The sequence below is a fragment of the Telmatherina bonti genome (genome assembly GCF_933228915.1).
Source record: "Telmatherina bonti genome assembly, chromosome: 16".
Lineage (NCBI taxonomy): Eukaryota > Metazoa > Chordata > Actinopteri > Atheriniformes > Telmatherinidae > Telmatherina > Telmatherina bonti.
Window position 1 is genome coordinate 9,222,107 of NC_136614.1, and position 19,861 is coordinate 9,241,967.

General features: G+C 45.8%; 1 protein-coding gene across 1 annotated transcript; it reads left to right on the top strand.

Moving 5' to 3' along the window:
• Positions 1 to 8,008: 8,008 nt before the first annotated feature.
• LOC306767617 (kunitz-type protease inhibitor 1-like) lies at positions 8,009 to 19,196 on the top strand (the record flags this gene model as incomplete). The annotated part of the gene is made up of 12 exons (XM_079255692.1): positions 8,009 to 8,022; positions 8,073 to 8,079; positions 8,164 to 8,539; positions 10,881 to 11,041; positions 11,125 to 11,266; positions 13,171 to 13,341; positions 14,019 to 14,054; positions 14,159 to 14,287; positions 14,366 to 14,416; positions 14,486 to 14,656; positions 16,650 to 16,715; positions 19,009 to 19,196. The coding sequence occupies 12 exons, from the start codon at positions 8,009 to 8,011 to the stop codon at positions 19,194 to 19,196; spliced, it is 1,512 nt and encodes a 503-aa protein (XP_079111818.1).
• Positions 19,197 to 19,861: the final 665 nt, after the last annotated feature.

The window sequence follows — 19,861 nt, forward strand, 5'->3', positions numbered from 1 at the left end:
TCCAACTCTGCTGGTCCAAGTCCGCGTCTCCAACTCTGCTGGTCCAAGTCCGCGTCTCCAACTCTGCTGGTCCAAGTCCGCGTCTCCAACTCTGCTGGTCCAAGTCCGCGTCTCCAACTCTGCTGGTCCAAGTCCGCGTCTCCAACTCTGCTGGTCCAAGTCCGCGTCTCCAACTCTGCTGGTCCAAGTCCGCGTCTCCAACTCTGCTGGTCCAAGTCCGCGTCTCCAACTCTGCTGGTCCAAGTCCGCGTCTCCAACTCTGCTGGTCCAAGTCCGCGTCTCCAACTCTGCTGGTCCAAGTCCGCGTCTCCAACTCTGCTGGTCCAAGTCCGCGTCTCCAACTCTGCTGGTCCAAGTCCGCGTCTCCAACTCTGCTGGTCCAAGTCCGCGTCTCCAACTCTGCTGGTCCAAGTCCGCGTCTCCAACTCTGCTGGTCCAAGTCCGCGTCTCCAACTCTGCTGGTCCAAGTCCGCGTCTCCAACTCTGCTGGTCCAAGTCCGCGTCTCCAACTCTGCTGGTCCAAGTCCGCGTCTCCAACTCTGCTGGTCCAAGTCCGCGTCTCCAACTCTGCTGGTCCAAGTCCGCGTCTCCAACTCTGCTGGTCCAAGTCCGCGTCTCCAACTCTGCTGGTCCAAGTCCGCGTCTCCAACTCTGCTGGTCCAAGTCCGCGTCTCCAACTCTGCTGGTCCAAGTCCGCGTCTCCAACTCTGCTGGTCCAAGTCCGCGTCTCCAACACTGCTGGTCCAAGTCCGCGTCTCCAACACTGTTGGTCCAAGTCCGCGTCTCCAACTCTGCTGGTCCAAGTCCGCGTCTCCAACTCTGCTGGTCCAAGTCTGCGTCTCCAACTCTGCTGGTCCAAGTCTGCGTCTCCAACACTGTTGGTCCAAGTCCGCGTCTCCAACTCTGCTGGTCCAAGTCCGCGTCTCCAACTCTGCTGGTCCAAGTCCGCGTCTCCAACTCTGCTGGTCCAAGTCCGCGTCTCCAACACTGCTGGTCCAAGTCCGCGTCTCCAACACTGCTGGTCCAAGTCTGCGTCTCCAACACTGTTGGTCCAAGTCCATGTCCCCACACTTTTAAGTCACGCTTGAATGTGCAGATTCACCTTGATGAGGACGTCTTTTGAGTCGTTGTCGGTAGAACCTTTAAAGATGGAAAAACTGTCTCCATCCACAACTCTGGAATGGATATAAAACATGTCTCCTCCTAGTGGACAAAGACAACAGCATAACTGAACAGAGAGGAACATCTATGGTCCAAACCTTCACAAAAATTTCCTAAATCTCAGCTGCTGTTGTAGTTCAGTGTGGTCAGACCAAGCGGCAACCTCCGGCGGTTAAAAGTAAATCCTATGCAGAATTGCATAAAACTGCAGTTCCCCCTTCATCCACTAGGGGCTGCAAAAAAACAGAGCAAATCCCCATAGACTCCCATGTTAAAAAGGCCAACTTCACAGCAGAAATAAACATGTTTACAGAAGAAATAAACATGTTTACAGTCTGGTTCAAAATCCATTTTAGGTTTAATAGGTCAGGTTCATGACAACTGTGGGGGGAGTAAATTTTTTTCTAACTTGCCCGTTTAAAAGTAGTTTAATCTCGAAGTTTGGCATATTTAGGAGCGTGTCCTTTTGATTGACAAGTACCCGATCTCCCGCTTCAAGTCAGAAGAACGTTACGTAGGTTTTAAAAACGTAGGTTTTTAGTCAGTTAACAACGTGACTTAGCTTTAGCCTGCTTACCTCCGTTAGCTGGTTAGCTCCTGTTATCTCCGGATTAGCTCGGTTAGCTCTTAGCTATAGAAAGCTCGGAGTTCACTCGATGTCAATCATCCACCATGATGCTCACTGCTCCCCTCTTAGCTCCACCTCTTTGCCCATATTTATATGGGCAAAGAGACGACACGCATGCCCCTGCTAAGATGGTGATGGTAGGAACCGCCCACCGAGTTTCAATTCCGCTCTTCAGAAACCTACGAGTGACATCACGGAGACTCCACCCATCTTTTTATGACAGTCTATGGGTCAGACAGTAAAAACCACTTTGGCCCCAAGGATCTACTGAACGCGGAAGCACCGCGCCTTCACAGCTGATCGCAGCAACACCAGTAAAAAGTACTAGTTTACTTTCAAGCAGGTTTATAAAGCATTTTCAGTCGGCCTACACCAGATATCCAGTTTAAATCTGAATCTGCTGGACAGGTGATGCAACACTGCAGTCGCAGGATGGAAATGCCTCTTTTCCACACTAACGCCATCATTTGGTTCTACATGTACGAGTCAGATGTGGTACCCAGGTGGAGAAAGCTGCGCTCATCGATGGCAGGAAGGGGGCGGGGCTCTGAGTGCAAGTCTGGACAGGAAGTGACATCACAAAGCTTCAACAGGCGTCGGCGTAGGTCTGGATCACAGGAGTCACCTGCAGGAGAAACCAGAAATCACCTGAGAACTCTTTCTCTGAAAGATTAGAGAATAATTTAGGATTAACATGAGAAATTATAATAAATTTTTTTTTTTTTTAAATCAATCAGCTGTTTGATGAGTAGACAGCAAGAGTTTCATGCTGACAAGTCAAAGAATCAGATGATTGTTGCAACCCTGTCAGTTCATGTCACGAAGCAGCTTCTAGTCAGAAATCTGACCAGACCAGATCCAGACTGGGCTGGAATCAGTCTGGATTCAAGCCGAATCAGACCTGAATGAAGTCTGGATTAGGTCTGGGTAATATCCAAATGACATTAGGATCAGAAGTGGTTCAGGTCTGGATCAGGTCTGGATTAGAACTGGATCACATCTAAATCAGGTCTGGATCATGTCTCAATTAGAAGTGGATCTGGTCAGGAGCAGAGCTGAGTCAGACCTGAATCAGGTCTGGATCAGGTAGAGATTAGAAGTGGATCTGGTCCAGATTGGAGCTGGGTCAGACCTGAATCAGGTCTGGATCATGTCTAGCTCAGAGCTGGAACATGTCTGGATCAGGTCTGTGTGGACCTGGATTTTCCCTGGGGGACCTGATGCTCTGAGGTCATTCAACACCGGAGTGAAGTGAAAACTTTCTGGTTTTCCTGCCTCCTGACACACAGCAGCTCTTCTTCTATGGTGCTTTAGCAGTTTAAGGCCGTTCCCTCCTGGTCTTGTGGTCCGGTCAGACGTATGAAGTTTAAACTCGTGGTAGAAAAGTACGTTAAACTTCTCGTTGCGTGACGCAGATGGGTTTTTTTTTTTTATAGAAATGTGACTGAATTCTGCTTTATCCCATAAAGATGTAAAACTGCTGTTCTGAACTGGCAGCACGCCTGCATAGTTCGACAAGAACAAACGCATCGTGTAAATCAGGGATCCTCTATCCTGGTCCTCGAGGACCGCTGTTCTGCAGGTTGTCCAGGTATCCCAGCTGCAACACAGAGCTTGTCTGAGTCTGGTGTGATCCAGCAGGGACACTCAGATAACTTGAGGACCTGGATCGAGGATTCCTGTAAGAACAGCTCCCTACAAGGTGATGTAGATTGATCCATCTCCTCTTGGTCCTGGTCCTGGTTCTGGTCCTGGTCCACTGGGCTGTGATTTCCACCAGAGACTCCTCCTAGTGAGCTCAAGGATCCAGCTTCCACACTAGTCTCCTCTATTGGACTCAACTGGTCTCTGCTTTTGGAGACAGAGGTCTGGCAGAGGGTCTTGGGGTGAGGTTCCAGCTGAGTCTGCAGGTCTTTGGAGGTCCCCCCTGGCTGACCTGAGAACAGTCACACGTTCACGTCATGAATCGGCCAGTTTCACCTGATGAAATACTGAAGAAAAAAATACCTCACCATTACAGCTTCTGTTCGGTGCAGTACAGTCCAGGTTTGAGTTCTGGGGTCCAGTCTGGACCTGGACCACAGCCTCTGAGAGAGCAAAGAGCCATCATCAAAACTTTAATTACAGATGAAGCAGAGCTTTAAACACCTGATCAGACCGAGAGTGTTGTCAACAAGTTGCTGCTGATCCAGACACAAGTCTGTCGTGTTGGAGAAATTATTATGAGTTTGGTTTGTATTAAGTATTAGACATATATGCATTGATTTGCTGTGATCCTGCTGTGTTTTGTGTCTATGCACAAAGCTTTCTTTAAGTCATATGATCCTTGTCTGGAATGTGCAGAAAAAGTCTGAGACAGGAAGAGTTTCCTGCAGGGCATCTGTTTTTGTCAGCTGCTTGGTTGACCAGTTGTCTAAAGGTTAAAGGTAATAAAGTAATATAGTGAGTGATTGATGCTTAGTGAGCTCAGTTTAGCTTTGGAGGAGAGAATGATTGTTTTCTGTGGTCTGCCCAGCAACTAGGAGGAGTTAAGCATGGTTTATAATCGGGTGTTACTTCAGCATCTGCAGAGAGCGTTCTCTCTCCAAGCTCCAGCGTGTGCTTGTATTAGTTTATAATAAAATGTTCATTGTAAGAAGACAGTTGACTCTTAGATGTATTACAACTTCTCAAGACCAGAGTATTTTCCACCACAGTCGATGAATCACGAGTCGCAGCGCCGTGACCCGTTTTGCTGCGTGAAACAGTCAGTCTGACTCACATGGTTCCAGGTCATAGACTGTATATAGAGATGGGCGGAGCCTCCATGACATCACCCGTAGGTTTCTGAAGAGCTGAATTGAAGCTCAGTGGGTGGTTCCTACCATTGCCATCTTGGCAGGGGCATGCGTGTCGTCTCTCCAGGAAAATACAAATATGGGCAAAGAGGTGGAGCTGAGAGGGGAGCTGTGGGCGTCATGGTGGATGATTGACATCTAGCGAACTCTGAGCTGCCTGTAGCTAAGAGCTAACCTAGCTAACCTGGACATAACAGGAGCTAACCAGCTAACGGAGGTAAGCGGGCTAAAGCTAAGTTACGTTGTTAACCAGCTAAAAACCGCGGTTGTTCTACGTTTTTCTGACTTGAAGCGGGAGATCGGGTACCTGTCAATCAAAAGGTCACGACCCTAAATATGCCGAACTTCGAGATTAAATTACTTTTAAATGGGCGAGTTAAAAAAAATTCACTCCCCCCACAGTTGTCATGAAGGTAAACCTGACCTATAAACCGAAAATGGATTTTTGAACCAGGCTGTAAACATGTTTATTTCTGCTGTGAAGTTGGTCTTTTTAACATGGGAGTCTATGGGGATTTGCTCTGTTTTGCAGCCCCTAGTGGATGAAGGGGGAACTGCAGTTTTACACACTTCTGCATAGGCTTCACTTTTAACCGCCGGAGGCTCCGTCCATCTTTCATATACGGTATATGTTCCAGGTCCAGTTCTGATTCCTGAACTTATCTAAGATACATGTTCAAAACAGAAAAAATGCTTCTGAATTAGAGAAAATGTTTTCAGTCCCTTAATTTGACCCCTGGGGATGGGGTCTGATGGCTCGGGAAGGCGGGGCTTGTGGGCTTACCTGGCCGCGGAGGTAACTGGATCTTCACAGACAGTCCTCTCTCATCTGGCTGCATGAAGACGTCGTCTGGAAGCTCGTGTGATGTCGCCTCACAGCTCCTGCTGGATCAGAGTCGCATGATGATGTCCGTAACAGCTAGTTTCTATGGGAACGTGAGCGTGTGCGCCATGTTCGTTACCCAGCAGGATTTGCAGCAGCAGACCGGCTGTCGTCATATATCTGGAAGGAGGCAGCAGCAGGTGGCAGATCTGAGACCTGGACTTCAGAAGAGGAGTCCTGTGAGACAAAACGCTTGGCGTCATGTCTCTGACGGCGCCGACAGGTCACATGATCACTCTGACATCAGCCTCACCAGCTGTAGTACCCACAGAAGTCGGTGAAGTCCTGCTGTGATAACGGGACTGTTGACTCTTCCTCAGCAAGAGCATCTTCTTCTCCTCCAACTCCTGAAACAGCTGCTCCTCTTCCTCCTTTAGTCGTCTCAGCTTCTCTGAAGGAAACAATGACATCGGCTGATCGACACTGACCACGAACACTTTCATATCCCGGAGGGGTCAGTGAACGCACCCTCCATCTCCTTCTGCTTCCTCTGGTTGTAACTTTTAGCTCTCAGCTCCTCCAGGCTCAGCTCCTCTCCTCCCATCAGCAGATCTTTGCAGTATGCACTCAACTCTCTGGTTTCTCCATCAGGATGACGAGACGCCTCCCTGTCCTCGTGTGTCACGCTCTGATTTTCTGACCTGCAACCAAATGGGAAAATGATATATTTAATCGTATCTAGCCAAGTGAGATTCAAAACTAGTATTTTATTGTGTTTAACCCAGCTGGTTTAAGGTAAACACTTACAGAAACTCCTCCATCACTGCACCTGGTTCAGTCAAACAGAAAGTCACCTGCATGAAAACTCAGACAAAAAGAAAAACATGTGAAAACAGCCAAAGTGTTTCAGATTTATTCCAGTATTGATGAAACAAATCAGGCAACTGAAATATGAATAAGCTTCCATTCATGTAGAAGTAAGGAAAATACCTTTTGTTGCTGGTTAATATTTGTATTATTTTCAGGGCGTGATAGATTAAACTATCCCATGTGAAGTAGAATAAAACTGGCCATAATCTAACTAAATGTCTTATCTTTATTATTTTTGTTCGCCTATGTTATGTATAATTGTTTTTATTTTATTATTTACCTTTATTTTTCTTAAAATAAGCTTTACGCTACTCTGCGCATTTAATTGCATTTTGTCCAAATAAAGTTGACTGAGTTGGACGGGACCAATAAAAGCAGCATTGCAGACAGATTTCCAATTTATCAATAGTTTTTTTTTTTTTTTAACTTATTAAAGCGTAATTTGTTGTTTGTAGCTGAGCCGTATTGAAGAATATACCATGTTTCTTCTGGTCCAGCTTCTAGTTGCGTTTTAGTTTCGCGAAACGCCCCTAATATTCAGGTTTTCTGTAAAATTTGACAGTTTATGAACGGAGTCCGGTGAAGTCGTCAGCTACATTCGCTCCTTCAAGTTGATAACTATTATTAAACATCGAGGCAAAAAACAGAAAACAGAAGGAATAAAAGTCATGTCTTGCGTCACCAACACGACATTAAACGACAATAAAAAACTTTGGTTACTCACGTGAAGATAAAAAATTAAAAACAACTTTTGAAGCCGTTGTTGGAGCACAATTTAAAACTTGTTACGGCACCTCTGATTGGTCAGTTTGACGCAACGCGCTCTGACGTCACATCCGCTTTGGGTCAGATTGCAATGCAGCGCCTCTGCTGGTCATAGTGGGTACTGCATACGGTCAGGTTGACAGTAATTTTACCAGTTTTAGGACCAGTGTCACACCAGTAAAATCCATCCAGCTCTGTGTATTTTTCCAGCATTGTGTAAAAATTTTTTACACATTTTGTAAAAAAAAATTTACACAGCATTGTTCTGGTCCACTTGCTGCAAAAGAAAACCCATACCAGAACATTTGGCCAACAGTTTTCAACTCAGGTGTCAGGTTCCCATGCAGTGGGACCCATAGAACCAACCTGGAGCCCATATGGGGACACTATGGAAAAACCCTTGTGGGACCCTTTTCTACAGCTCAAATGTAACCCTTATGGGTCCCACATGGACATACTGTAGGGGACGCGTCTTCTGTTACTGCTTCATGATGTGTCCTCCATCTGTCCACAGCACAGCGACCCAGTTTTGCTCTTCTGCACTTGTGCAATGTTTCTACTCATCGAAATTCACGGAGCTTTCTGTAATGATGTTCTGGGATTTTTTATATATATATATATATATATATATATATATATATATATATATATATACTACAAAAATCTGCATTTCATGTCGGTTACGTTCGTGAAAGAAAAGTTTTATAACAAACCTTATTGTATGCTGTTTTTATTCTGTTACATTAGTTGCCTTGGCAACATTAACATACAGCTGATATAAACAAACAAATAAATAAAACGGTCAATACAAACATTAAGTGAAAAGACAAAAGTGTTTTTCTTCTTTTTGCTTCTTCGTGATTAAACTGAAACGTGCACGTGAGATTTTCATGCTGGTGACTGAAACTCATCACACCTGTCGGCATGACCGCACCTGAGTGACGTCACAGTGTTTCGTATGAGGGTTTCTGTTTTTTCTCCCTGTCAGGTTGCAGGTGAGACACACCTGAGTAGCGCGCGGACTGTAAACGACAAGCAGCGGCATTTCCGGACAGTTTTCCTCTGAAATCTTCTGACAGCTGCTGAAAATGTCTCCGCTGTCCTCTTCATCCGTCCTGCTGCTCTTCCTCACCCTCTCAGCGGCGCAGGGCTGCACCAGCACCTTCTACCCCGGGGACTACGACTTCGTGCTGGACGCGGAAGAGGCGGTGCGGTACGGGGCGACTCTGCTCGCCACCGCGCCCGTTCACACCGTTGCGGACTGCAATCAGCTGTGCTGCGGGAAGCCGCAGTGCAACGTGGCCCTCATGGAGCCACGCAACAGCACGGCGGAGGACTCCTGCGTCCTGTTCGACTGCGTCCACAGGAACCGCTTCGTGTGCCGGTTTGTGAACCAGGCCGGGTACAAGACTCACATCAGAGACACGGTGTACCGGAAATACCTGAAGGGACCAGGTGAGGCCGCAAACTGCAGGGAAATGTCCACAGGGTGGGTTGGGGGTCAAATGTAAAACACAGGAGCTGATGGCTGAAACTAAAGTGGTGTAAAAAGTTAACAAGGATGTTATTCATGTTGCTCAAACTTTAGTTGTTGGAGAAAGATGTCATGGTTGACAAGAAAAACTTGGAGTCACATCAGAAAGTTTGGGGTTTTTTTTCTGTGTTTTGATTGGTTGACTTCAGTGATCAGATCTGGAAGTTTCCTTTTTACTTACTTTACTTCTTTAAATCAACAACAAGGTGGTGTCAGACGCAATCCTCTTGGTCCTATCCTGCAGGGTTTTTGTCACCATGCTCCAACACTCCTGATTGAAATGAAGAAATAAGGTTGAAAAGAAGCTGCTGGATCCATTTTATTAGGATCAGCTGTGTTTGTAGAGGGGAAAAAACAAAAACCTGCTGGATCGCGGCCCTTGAGGACTGGAGTATGACACCCCTCCATGGGCGCAGCTGGCTCTAGGCAAGGCCGGATTATCCAGGGGCCCACGTAGGGAAAACACCACGATTTGGACGTAAAACAAAATGAAGCCAAATCGTTACACCACAGTGTCTAGTGTATTGCTATTGGCTTAGGGATGTTAGAAATGTCGTTTCACAGTGTTTCATTCACAATGTTGCGATGAGGAAGGGGCTCCTGGAACACTCTGGGTCCAAGGGCCTGTGTACTTTTAATCGGGCCCTGGCTCTAGGGATGGGTGGACATGTCTCCCTTACATATACTGGCGTTTGGAAACCGGTACACGAAGAAGACGCGCAGTAAACAAGTTCTGAGTGAGTAAATTAGTTCCTGCGAGTGAGAACGCACATCGGGAGGAGACATTTCTTACCTGTCAGGTAACAACGCAGCATTTTCAGGCAGAGAATTCTACTCATGTGGGGGTCCAGATGGGATTTTTAAGGTGGTGGGGGGGCCAAGCAGTCATCAAATGTTTTCAATTTAAGTTATTTTAGTGTAATTTGGGCTTTCAAGCGGATAGTTTTTTAACGGTCTATGGGCCAGTGGGTTTCACTAAAAAAAACCATCAGAGAACTCTTATTTAAAATAATTTATTAAGAAGGTTGCTGGTTCGAGCCCCGGGCTGGGCGTACGAGAGGTACTCTGCCTTCCTCTTACTGTCCGAAGATGGTACTCTAGATTAGTTTATTCTAAAGCAGGGATCACCAATCCTGCTGGAAAACTTCCGACTCAGACAAGCCTCATGTCTGCTGAATACGCAAAGGCTACGGTTACATGATGTTTTTTAATTCCGAATCAATAATTAGGAATTAACAAATTCTCCAACGACTTTACATGTAAATAATAATTCCGAATAAACATTTACATGAAACACCTCTTTAGAGCGGCTGGTTGGGAAGGGTTCTGATTGGACAGAACGTGACGTATACCGGAAATAAACAAAGTTGGCTCCCTGCTTCTCGTCTTTTCAGTCGTAACTTCTAAAAACTACATAATAAGTTCCAATTTCGCCGCTATTTTTATTATAAATGTGAAGTAGCAGCTCAACACGAGCATACTACTTCACTTTCTGCAGCAACTGAAAAGAAGAGGAAAGATAGACCACCGAACACGGGAGGCAAAACAACGCGCGTCATCGGGACAGGACAAGGTAACGAGCATGCTCAGAACGACTAGAATTAACTTAGAGCGGAACGAAGGTTTACATGACAGAGGAATTAAATAGTTCAGAATTAAAATGGGAATAAAGCAGCCACTTACATCAGAATTACGTTTAATTCTGAATAGAAATCTGCGTTAGGAATTACGTGTTTACATGGTCGTTTTTCATCAGTTTAAAGCGGAATTAACTTTTATTCGGAATTAAACAGGAAGTAAAACTCCCATGTAAACGCACGGATTGATTTGAATCAGGTGTAACAAGCTTTAGTGCGTCATTTTAAAACGTTTTCCCACGTCGCCGCCTTCGTACTTAGTGTTTTTTTTGGTTTGTTTTTCCGACCAAACTGTGCGTAAACGGGCCAGGAGACATTTTTCTGCAAACATCTCTCTTGATGTGAGGCCTCATTTCGCAGAACGCCAGTCTCTTGTTCGATGGTCTCTTCCATGTTTTGACGTCTTGCTGAATATTTCCGTTGAACCATATTGATCAGTGGCGGTTAGAACGAGACCCTGATTGGCTGCTTCCTCTGGATCGTCGTCCATCACAGCTAACCTTCAGACGGCCAGTTTCCTTCCTGGCCATCTGAACGCCGTCGCACCATGTGATGGAGTTCAGCTCGTCATCCTGAAGCCGCTGCAGAACCTCCAATCAGCTGTTTCTCCACCGTATCCCTGCAGGTAAGCAGGCTCCGCCCATCGCCAACGCAGGCCGTGATGTCATTGTTCAGCCAGGAGAAGCGGTGACGCTCAACGGCATCGAGAGCGTGGCTCTGAGAGACCACAAGATCACCGACTACAGCTGGAGTCTGCAGACCGGCGACGTCAGCGTTAAGATGGAGGTGAGGCGTCCGTTCCACCATGTTGTTTCTGAACCGTGACCTTTAACGTTTAAATCCCGACGCTTCTGGCTGGAACTCTGCAGAAGACGGATCTACCTGACCAGGTGAGGCTCTCCAACCTGAACGTCGGCTCCTACGTCTTCAGGCTGATTGCCACCGACTCCAGAGGCCAGACAGGAAACGCCACGGTCGGCGTCCTCGTCCTCAGCCCGGAGCTGTCCAGCTGTGAGTGTTGCCGAGGAAACCGTTAAAGATGATTCTGCTCATGTTTATCCCAGATTATCGATTAGTTTGATCAAACAAGATCAGCTGAATTGAAGTGTTTCACACTGATGATCCACACCCTCTCAGACTGGTTGGACTGGTTCTCACACACACACACACACACACACACACACACACACACACACACACACACACACACACACACACACACACAGAGAGTGGAAACCAAACTGGATCATCCAGATTTCTGCTGCGTTGTCCCGGCTTGTTTCAGGAGTTTAGACTTATTTACATTTGGATTCTAGTCTGACTGGTGAGACTTTTTGGGAAAAGATGTTTTTGTGAGAAGAAACGTTGGTGGTACGATGCGGCACGTTGCCGAGGAACGATGGTGCAACTGCTGCTGCTCAGGTCGGCAATAATTTATTATTAAGCGAATAAAAGAACCATTTAGTTGGGGTGGGATTTTTTTGCTTCACAATTTTAAAATCGATTTTTGTTTTTTTTTTTTGTTAAAAAATTGATTTCTTTTTGTTAAAAAATAAAAATTTTTTCAAATAATTAAAAATAATCTATTCTAAAATTCTAATTTTTATTATTTTTATTGAACTATTTACTTGTTTTCTTGGGCTTTATAGCAACAGAATGACGATCTGGCTACTGCGTTGTCTTTTCCTAGCTGAAATCAAGAAAAATCACGAGCAAAAAAAAAAAAATTTATACTTTTTTTGGGTCTTTAACAAAAGTCAGCAATATTAAAGAATTGTGAGAATCGCAATTTAAATCGAATCGGCACCCAAAAAATCGAATCAAATCAGGACAAAAGCACGTCGTCACATCCATAATCTGGATTGAAATCCGTGTGGAATCCCAGCAGCATGCAGACGTGACATTTTCAGCCTCGGTTGTCGGATTATGAGGCTGAAATACTGTAAATGTATTAATAGATCCAGACGTCTTCTTGTCTTTATTCCAGCCATACAGGATCATTATTTTTCCTCTTTTCCGATCACTTGCTGATCTTTGGCTGCTCCTGATTGGACATCGCTGTGAATTTAAGCTCTGATTGGTGGAAAGTTGACAGGAAGTCTCTTCATCATCATTTCTGAGTCCAAACAGGTCTTTTCAGAAGAAAGAGGTGATGTTCTCTGCTCGGACTGCGTCATCTTGTGGCGCGGTTAGATGACCTTTTTCCCCTCGAGCCCCATGATCCTGATGTGTCTCTGTTATCTGTTAGAAGGCGGCGCTGGTGATGAACCCTAAGCTTTAGCTTGGTTCTGTATTCTTCTTTTGTCATTAATGCGACTTGTCTGTATGTTGAACCTTGGACGGGCTGGCTTGAACTTTGAATTTCCCCTCAGGGATGAATAAAGTACCTTTTTATTTTTTTATTTTGGATGTTGATGTTTTTGTAATGAAAATGTTATAAACAGTGGTCTTATTTTGGATTGGTCGTTTATCATATTGGGTCTCTGAATAAACACGTTTGGTGGCTGGATGATGTTGTGGACACAGAAGTGGCCTAAATAAACCACCTCGTGTGTGAATCAGAAGTCCCCACGCCAACAATCCCAGTTTTCATGTTTTATATTTTTAAGGATTTCATTATTAATCTGTTAATCTGTAAATAATCATTTATCTAGAAGAATCTGCTGAACTACAGTAGATTTTATCATGGCTTCACCTTTAACAACAGCTGATCTGGTAACTCGGTGTTTTCTGTCTCACCTGTGGAGATTGCGTCATGCTTGACATTTTAAATACCACCCGTCGCCATGGTAACCGGCGTGTCGACACCTCGGCACTCCCTGCTGTGGCCTCATGTTCATGTTGAGCCACACAGACAGGTGTGTTTACCTGACAGCGGGGACAGGAAGTGATGTCACGTGCCTGTCGTCCCGCAGTGTACTGCCTGGCTCCTCTGAAGGTCGGCCCGTGTCGCGCGGCGTTCCCACGCTGGCATTACGACGTCACGACGGCCAGCTGTGAGCAGTTCACATTCGGCGGCTGCACGCCCAACAAGAACAACTTCCTGTCCCGGAACGAGTGTGAGACCGCCTGCAGAGGAATCACAGGTAGAACACACACACACCTGGCAACACACACACACACATGCGCACACACACACACATGCGCACACACACACCTGGCAACACACACACACATGCGCACACACACACCTGGCAACACACACACACACGTGCGCACACACACACCTGGCAACACACACACACACATGCGCACACACACACCTGGCAACACACACACACACATGCGCACACACACACCTGGCAACACACACACACACGCACACACACACACGCACACCTGGCAGCACACACACACACACACACCTGGCAGCACACACACACACACACACACACACGTGGCAGCACACACACACACACACACACACCTGGCAGCACACACACACACCTGGTAGCACACACACACACACACACACACACACACACACACACACACACCTGGTAGCATGCACACACACTTGGCGGCACACACACACACGCGCATACGCACACACGCACACATACACTCACACACACCTGGCAGCGCACACACACACACCTGGTAGCATGCACACACACTTGGCGGCACACACACACACACACACACACACACACACACACACACACACACACACACACCTGGTAGCATGCACACACACTTGGCGGCACACACACACACACGCGCATACGCACCTGGCAGCTGATTTCTGTGTTTTCTTCCACAGTTTCATCACAGAGGAGCGTCTCTGTGCCTGCTGCAGGTGAGTCCCATAATGCACCTGTTCACGTCGGCTTCTGTGCACAAGCAGGGCGCTCAGGATAAGTGTGTGTGTGTGTGTGTGTGTGTGTGTGTGTGTGTGTTCAGAGGAATGCAACAAGGAGTGTAATCCCGATCAGTTTGTCTGTGGAAACGGCTGCTGTCTGGACAGAAGTCTGGAGTGTGACGACGTGAAGCATTGTGGCGACGAATCCGACGAGCATCACTGCGACAAACGTAACACACACACACACACACGGACAGACGCTTCATGATACACACACACGGTATAACACTCTTCCTCCTCTTGCTCAGTGAACGAGACCCTCAGCGACCTGCTGAACATTGAAATCAACCAGAAGAAAGGTCTGTAGCCTCAGGTTTCCATGGTAACCATACCTCGTCTGAAGTCTGACAGCTCCTCTTCCTCCTCAGCCCGGTGCACGGAGCTGCCCATCACCGGTCTGTGTCGCGCGAGCTTCACCCGCTGGTACTACGACCCCGTGGACAAGAGCTGCTACCGCTTCACATACGGCGGCTGCGACGGAAACGACAACAACTTTGAGGAGGCTGAGCAGTGCAGCGAGGCGTGCAAAGGAGTAACCGGTAAACACCGCTCACCCGAACATCACAGTCCAGATGACCCAGCTGAAGTTCCAGTCCGTTTTGACCCTACTGTCAGGGTTAGTCCAGTTAGAACCGGGTCAGAAATCCAGAGTCGTGTCGGATCAGTCGGTGTTAGGAAGAGATGAGTCAGCAGACTGAGTAAGGAAGGTGGGGTCCCGCTCTGATGGCATTCACAGCTCATCCAGCCATCGTGCAGCAACGGCTGTATGGAGTTGAGATGGGGACAAAGTTTCTCTTCCTCCTAACAATGGGAGCAGTCTGGACCAGAACTGGAGGATCCAGACGAGGATCCTTCTTGCTTTATGAAACAGTAAACGGTCTGCTGGGTTTCAAGATTCAAGATGCTTCTTTCCCACATGCTCCTTTACACCAGTACAATATGTGGTAAAATGTAAACCAAGTCACTTCTAGACTGTTCAAATTAAGAGTGAGAATGGCCTTCTGTGGGTGGTAAGTACCGATAAGTAAAAAATAAGAAAAGATACCAGAATATATAAAAATAAAAGTTTAAAGCATTTACTTAAGTATTTACAGTAGGTTTAAGAGTTTAAAGTGTTGTAACTGGTTTTCTGCTGAGTCAGAGTAACATTCTGCTGAGTCAGTGTAGCTTTTTCCAGAGGAGTGCAATATTTTGCTGAGTCAGCGTTCTCCCGAGTCATTGTAGCATTCTCCCGAGTCATTGTAGCATTCTCCCGAGTCAGCGTAGCATTCTCCCGAGTCATTGTAGCATTCTCCCGAGTCATTGTAGCATTCTCCCGAGTCATTGTAGCATTCTCCCGAGTCAGCGTAGCATTCTCCCGAGTCATTGTAGCATTCTCCCGAGTCTGCATAACATTCTCCCGAGTCAGTGCAAAGCATTCTCCCGAGTCATTGTAGCATTCTCCCGAGTCATTGTAGCATTCTCCCGAGTCTGCATAACATTCTCCCGAGTCTGCATAACATTCTCCCGAGTCTGCATAACATTCTCCCGAGTCAGTGCAAAGCATTCTCCCGAGTCATTGTAGCATTCTCCCGAGTCATTGTAGCATTCTCTGCTCAGGCTGCTGTTTCCTGGAGTTCAGACAGTTGGGGGAGGGGGGGGGTTCTTTAGGATTTTAACCGTCCTTCTGGTTCTTGACCGTCGGTGTAACCTGGAGATGGTTTACGTTGAGACTGTAATGAATGACGCACACAGCGGACTCTGAGGTTTAGTCAAAAGACATGTTCCCTCATCATGGACATCTAGCCGTTGGGTCACCTGGTGAACCAGTTCTGTTTGGTAACGTCTTTGTAGCTCTGATCCAAAACCATTAGAAGTTGACCAGAACCTGAACCAACAGCGAGGTTCTCACCCTCCAGAAGACGTGAGATGTTTAGCCTTCAGTTGTGGTAGGGTCTGTTTTTTTTCCCCACAAGTACCTTCCAACGTCTGGGGAAGCACTGATTGTTTCCAACTGTTTCCAGCCTCTACTGGTTTGTAGTGGGGGCGTCACCATCAAACCGTAGCTTCCAAACCAACATCGGTATTTTTCTGCTGTATACGTAGTAAAATGAGGAAAATAAAGGTTTTTCTGCTGCGAGGTTATCAGAGAAGTTTTAGTTGTGATGCGCAGCAGCGTGTTTTTCATTCACTGATCAATCACTCCAAGTTGAGTCAAGTACGGCCGCGTTTCAGCTCCACAACCAGCAGCTTGATGTAGGAAGATCACATTTCGGGCAGATGGAGAAAAGGAGGAGCTACCAGGTGATGTGTAAACATGGAAGTTATAGCTGAATCTTCGGAAAGTCATTCCCGTCTGCTGGTTGAAACGTTTGTGCATTGACTGTGTGGAAAAAGAGAAAAAACCACCTTGAGAGCAGAAAAACGGTGAAACTGGACACATTTTAAACCAGTTTAGTTGTTTTCATGAAACTTTTCTGATGGCAAATATCAACAAAAACTTTTAAGAATCACACGTGTGTTTAAATGCTTCTTTTTTATGTGTTTTTGCAGAGAAGAATGTCTTCTCCAGAGGGATGTTTGACCGTTTTGAGACAGACGAGCCTCCAGATAACTCAGGTATACTGCTGAATGTTTTCCTGCATGACTACTTTGAGTTTGCGGCTGCTCCAGTAAATACGACACAACAATGGAAGCTAAATGCAAACCTCTGAGATGCTGAGGATACATCCTGACTGAGGTCATCTAACCAATGATCAAACAGCAAGATAATAGTGATGAAATTCATATGTTGTCAAATCAGCTGCTTCTACATCTATAATCAGAATTTACAAGTGGAGGCGCTGAAGCACAGAACTGTGCAAAAACATTTTAATAAAAAACATTCATAGAAACACCTACATTTTGGAAAAAAAAGTCTTAAAAGTTTTTACGTTCTCGTGAGGCGGACGTTTTAATATAGATTTATATCGTAAAAATGTAATGGAAATTTTTTTTGCATTTACGTGTCCCCGGAGGGGTTGTGGGGAGTCATGACCAGTTCATTTTGAGTAAAGATGGCGCAGAATGGTACAAACAGCAAATTCAGAGTTTTAGAAATTGAAATGATGAAGAAAAGCTTTGAAAAGCTGCTTCTCCGCAGCAACTCGAAAAGCCCAAAATAGCGCTACGTGGCTACCTTGCATAATAGGGCTTCAACTAACGATTATTTTAATAGTCGCCTAATCTGTAAATAATTTTTCGATTAGTCACGATTATTTCTGTCCCGCCAACCATCTGAGCTTCCAGTTGACGCAGCTCTTTTTACAGGTTCCAGTATGTTTTACCCCACTCTCTTCATCTGCATCATATGAATGTCCCCCTGATTCCCAGTTAGTCCCAACATAATGTCCTTTAGGAAGTTAAAAGAATGACTCCTGAACCAGCTGAATATTAAATTTAAGCTGAACAGTTTACTACTAATTTATTCTGAAACATCCAAACATTCCTCAAAAGGAAAACAAAATAAATAAATATTTTAACATCTTAATTTTGCGTAGAATTGCATTGAAATGATTATTTACATCTTGAAAAAGCCTGTTTTGTAGGTAAACGACGACCAGAACATTCCTGAATCAAAATGGTGATCTGGATCACCACCAGAATTAAATCACTTCTTCCTTTTCACATTTCCAACAACTGCTGAACATTTCATGAAAATCTCTCCATAACTTTTTGAGTTATCTTGAACACAAACAGATAAACGGCGGTAAAAACAGAAGCTCTTCAGCAGAGGTAACAGCAGCACATCGCTACTCGCTAATGCTAACTTTACCATCTGGAATGCCGGAAACCATGACTCCGGGCTGCTTTCCTTCCAGATGCTCATGCATTACCGTCGTGCTGCCGTGGTACGCCAACTCTGCGTGGCAGACGACACATTTCACCTGTTTGACACTTTGTTTAGCGTGAAATATCCCCAAACTTTGGAAATAGGTTGCGCCGCCATCAGTTTCTTCTTTGTTGTTTAAACAAAGACACTGCAGAAAATGACAATACTGCCCCCAGCACTTCCTGTGGTGCTTTGCGTCGTTTGCTTGGTGTTTAGAGTTCTTCTACTGTCTGAACAGCCGTGGTTGGTAAATGGTGTTCAGTTGCCTGGAGCAGCGTTTTATTAGCAAAGCCGTTATGGGCGTTTAAAACGTGACGCGTTGACAATTAAATTTTGCATTGATGAATTTTCATTGTTGACGTTGTTGACTTTGTCGACAAATTGTTGCAGCCTTATTGCATAAGCTGCAAATCACAATTGTAGTTTGTCAAAACTTACAAATATCGCTTTTATTTAGTGAAAAGATGTAATGAAAACGCAGCTAGAAATCAGCATTTAATACGTTTTCTTCTGATCAAAAACCAAATCCCGGAAGGATGTAGCCTCCGCTAGCTCATTAGCAGTCTGAGTTTTCTCCACTTTGATTCATAGTTGAACCAGTCACAAGTGTCAGATATTGGTGGTACCGGAGAGGGTAGTAGTGGTACCGGAGAGGGTAGTAGTGGTACCGGAGAGGGTAGTAGTACTGGAGAGTGTGGTGCAATCAGACAAGACAGTGGTAACATACATCTAAGTAGTACCCACGGGCCAGTAAAACCAGCGGGGCAGTGGGACTGGAGAGAGAGGTGGTACCAGAGAGGGCAGTAGTAACCAAAGGGTAGAAGTACCAAAGATAATGGTACTACCAAAAAATGCGAGAGTACCAGAGAGGACCGTGGTAAGAGAAGGGCAGAAGTATCGGAGAGGATGGTAGTACCATAACAGGCAGTAGTACCGGGGAAGTACTATAGATAGTAACATGGTAGTGTAGCGCGGTTCCAACACTGTCGTTCAGTTTAAAGCGTGTACTGACAGGAAGTGACCTCGCTGTCTTTTCTGCAGACGGCGTCACGCTGGCTGTGATTCTGTCGGTGGCCATTCTGGCGCTGCTGGCCGTCACCACTTACTGCTTCCTGCGGGCGCGCAAGGAGCGTTCCCAGAACTCCAACTCCCAGAGCCCCGCCCGCGTCCCGGCGCCGGAACCGGAACAGGAAACCCTCGTTTACAACAGCACCACCAAACCTCTGTGAAGTCATCGGCACCACCGCTGTTACCATGACGATCCACCTCAAGTTCAAGCTGCATTTACGTGAATCCTGTCTGAAATATCCCAAAGTTTGTTTGTAGTTTGTTTTCCTTCCTGATGTTTAGACTAACAGTGGATTTATTTATGACATGACGCTGGTTCCGGTCAGCAGGGAACCGACGCTCTCAGGTAAATTCACCTCATTTCCTCGCGGTCGGAGCAGCCCTGGTCAGCAGATAAGGCAGCGTAATTTAGATTCCCGACACGCCACTGAGGAGTGTGTTTCTGCAGGTTTATCCTGCTACAACTTCTCTGTTTGTTTATTTATGAATCAGTGTTTGGGTTTCAGGTTTTATGAGTTTTAATGCACCTTGTGTCTGTAAATAAGAAGTTATATGTGATTTTAATGAACTCTGCTGTCTGTCATGTTTGATATAAGAAATAAATCCATATAAAAATAATCTGTGTTGAGTTTAATCCCACCCATTAAACCCAGGGGAACTTCAGAGTCTCTGTGTCGTCACAGAGAGTACAAAACTTTCTGGTTTTATTCTAATACGTGCCTTTCTATGTGCCCCTTGAGGCTCGGGGAAATTGCTGCTTGTGCAGGATTTTCTTTACTTGTTGTATTTACTGTATGGTGCCCCCTAGAGGCCAAGAATATAGTGC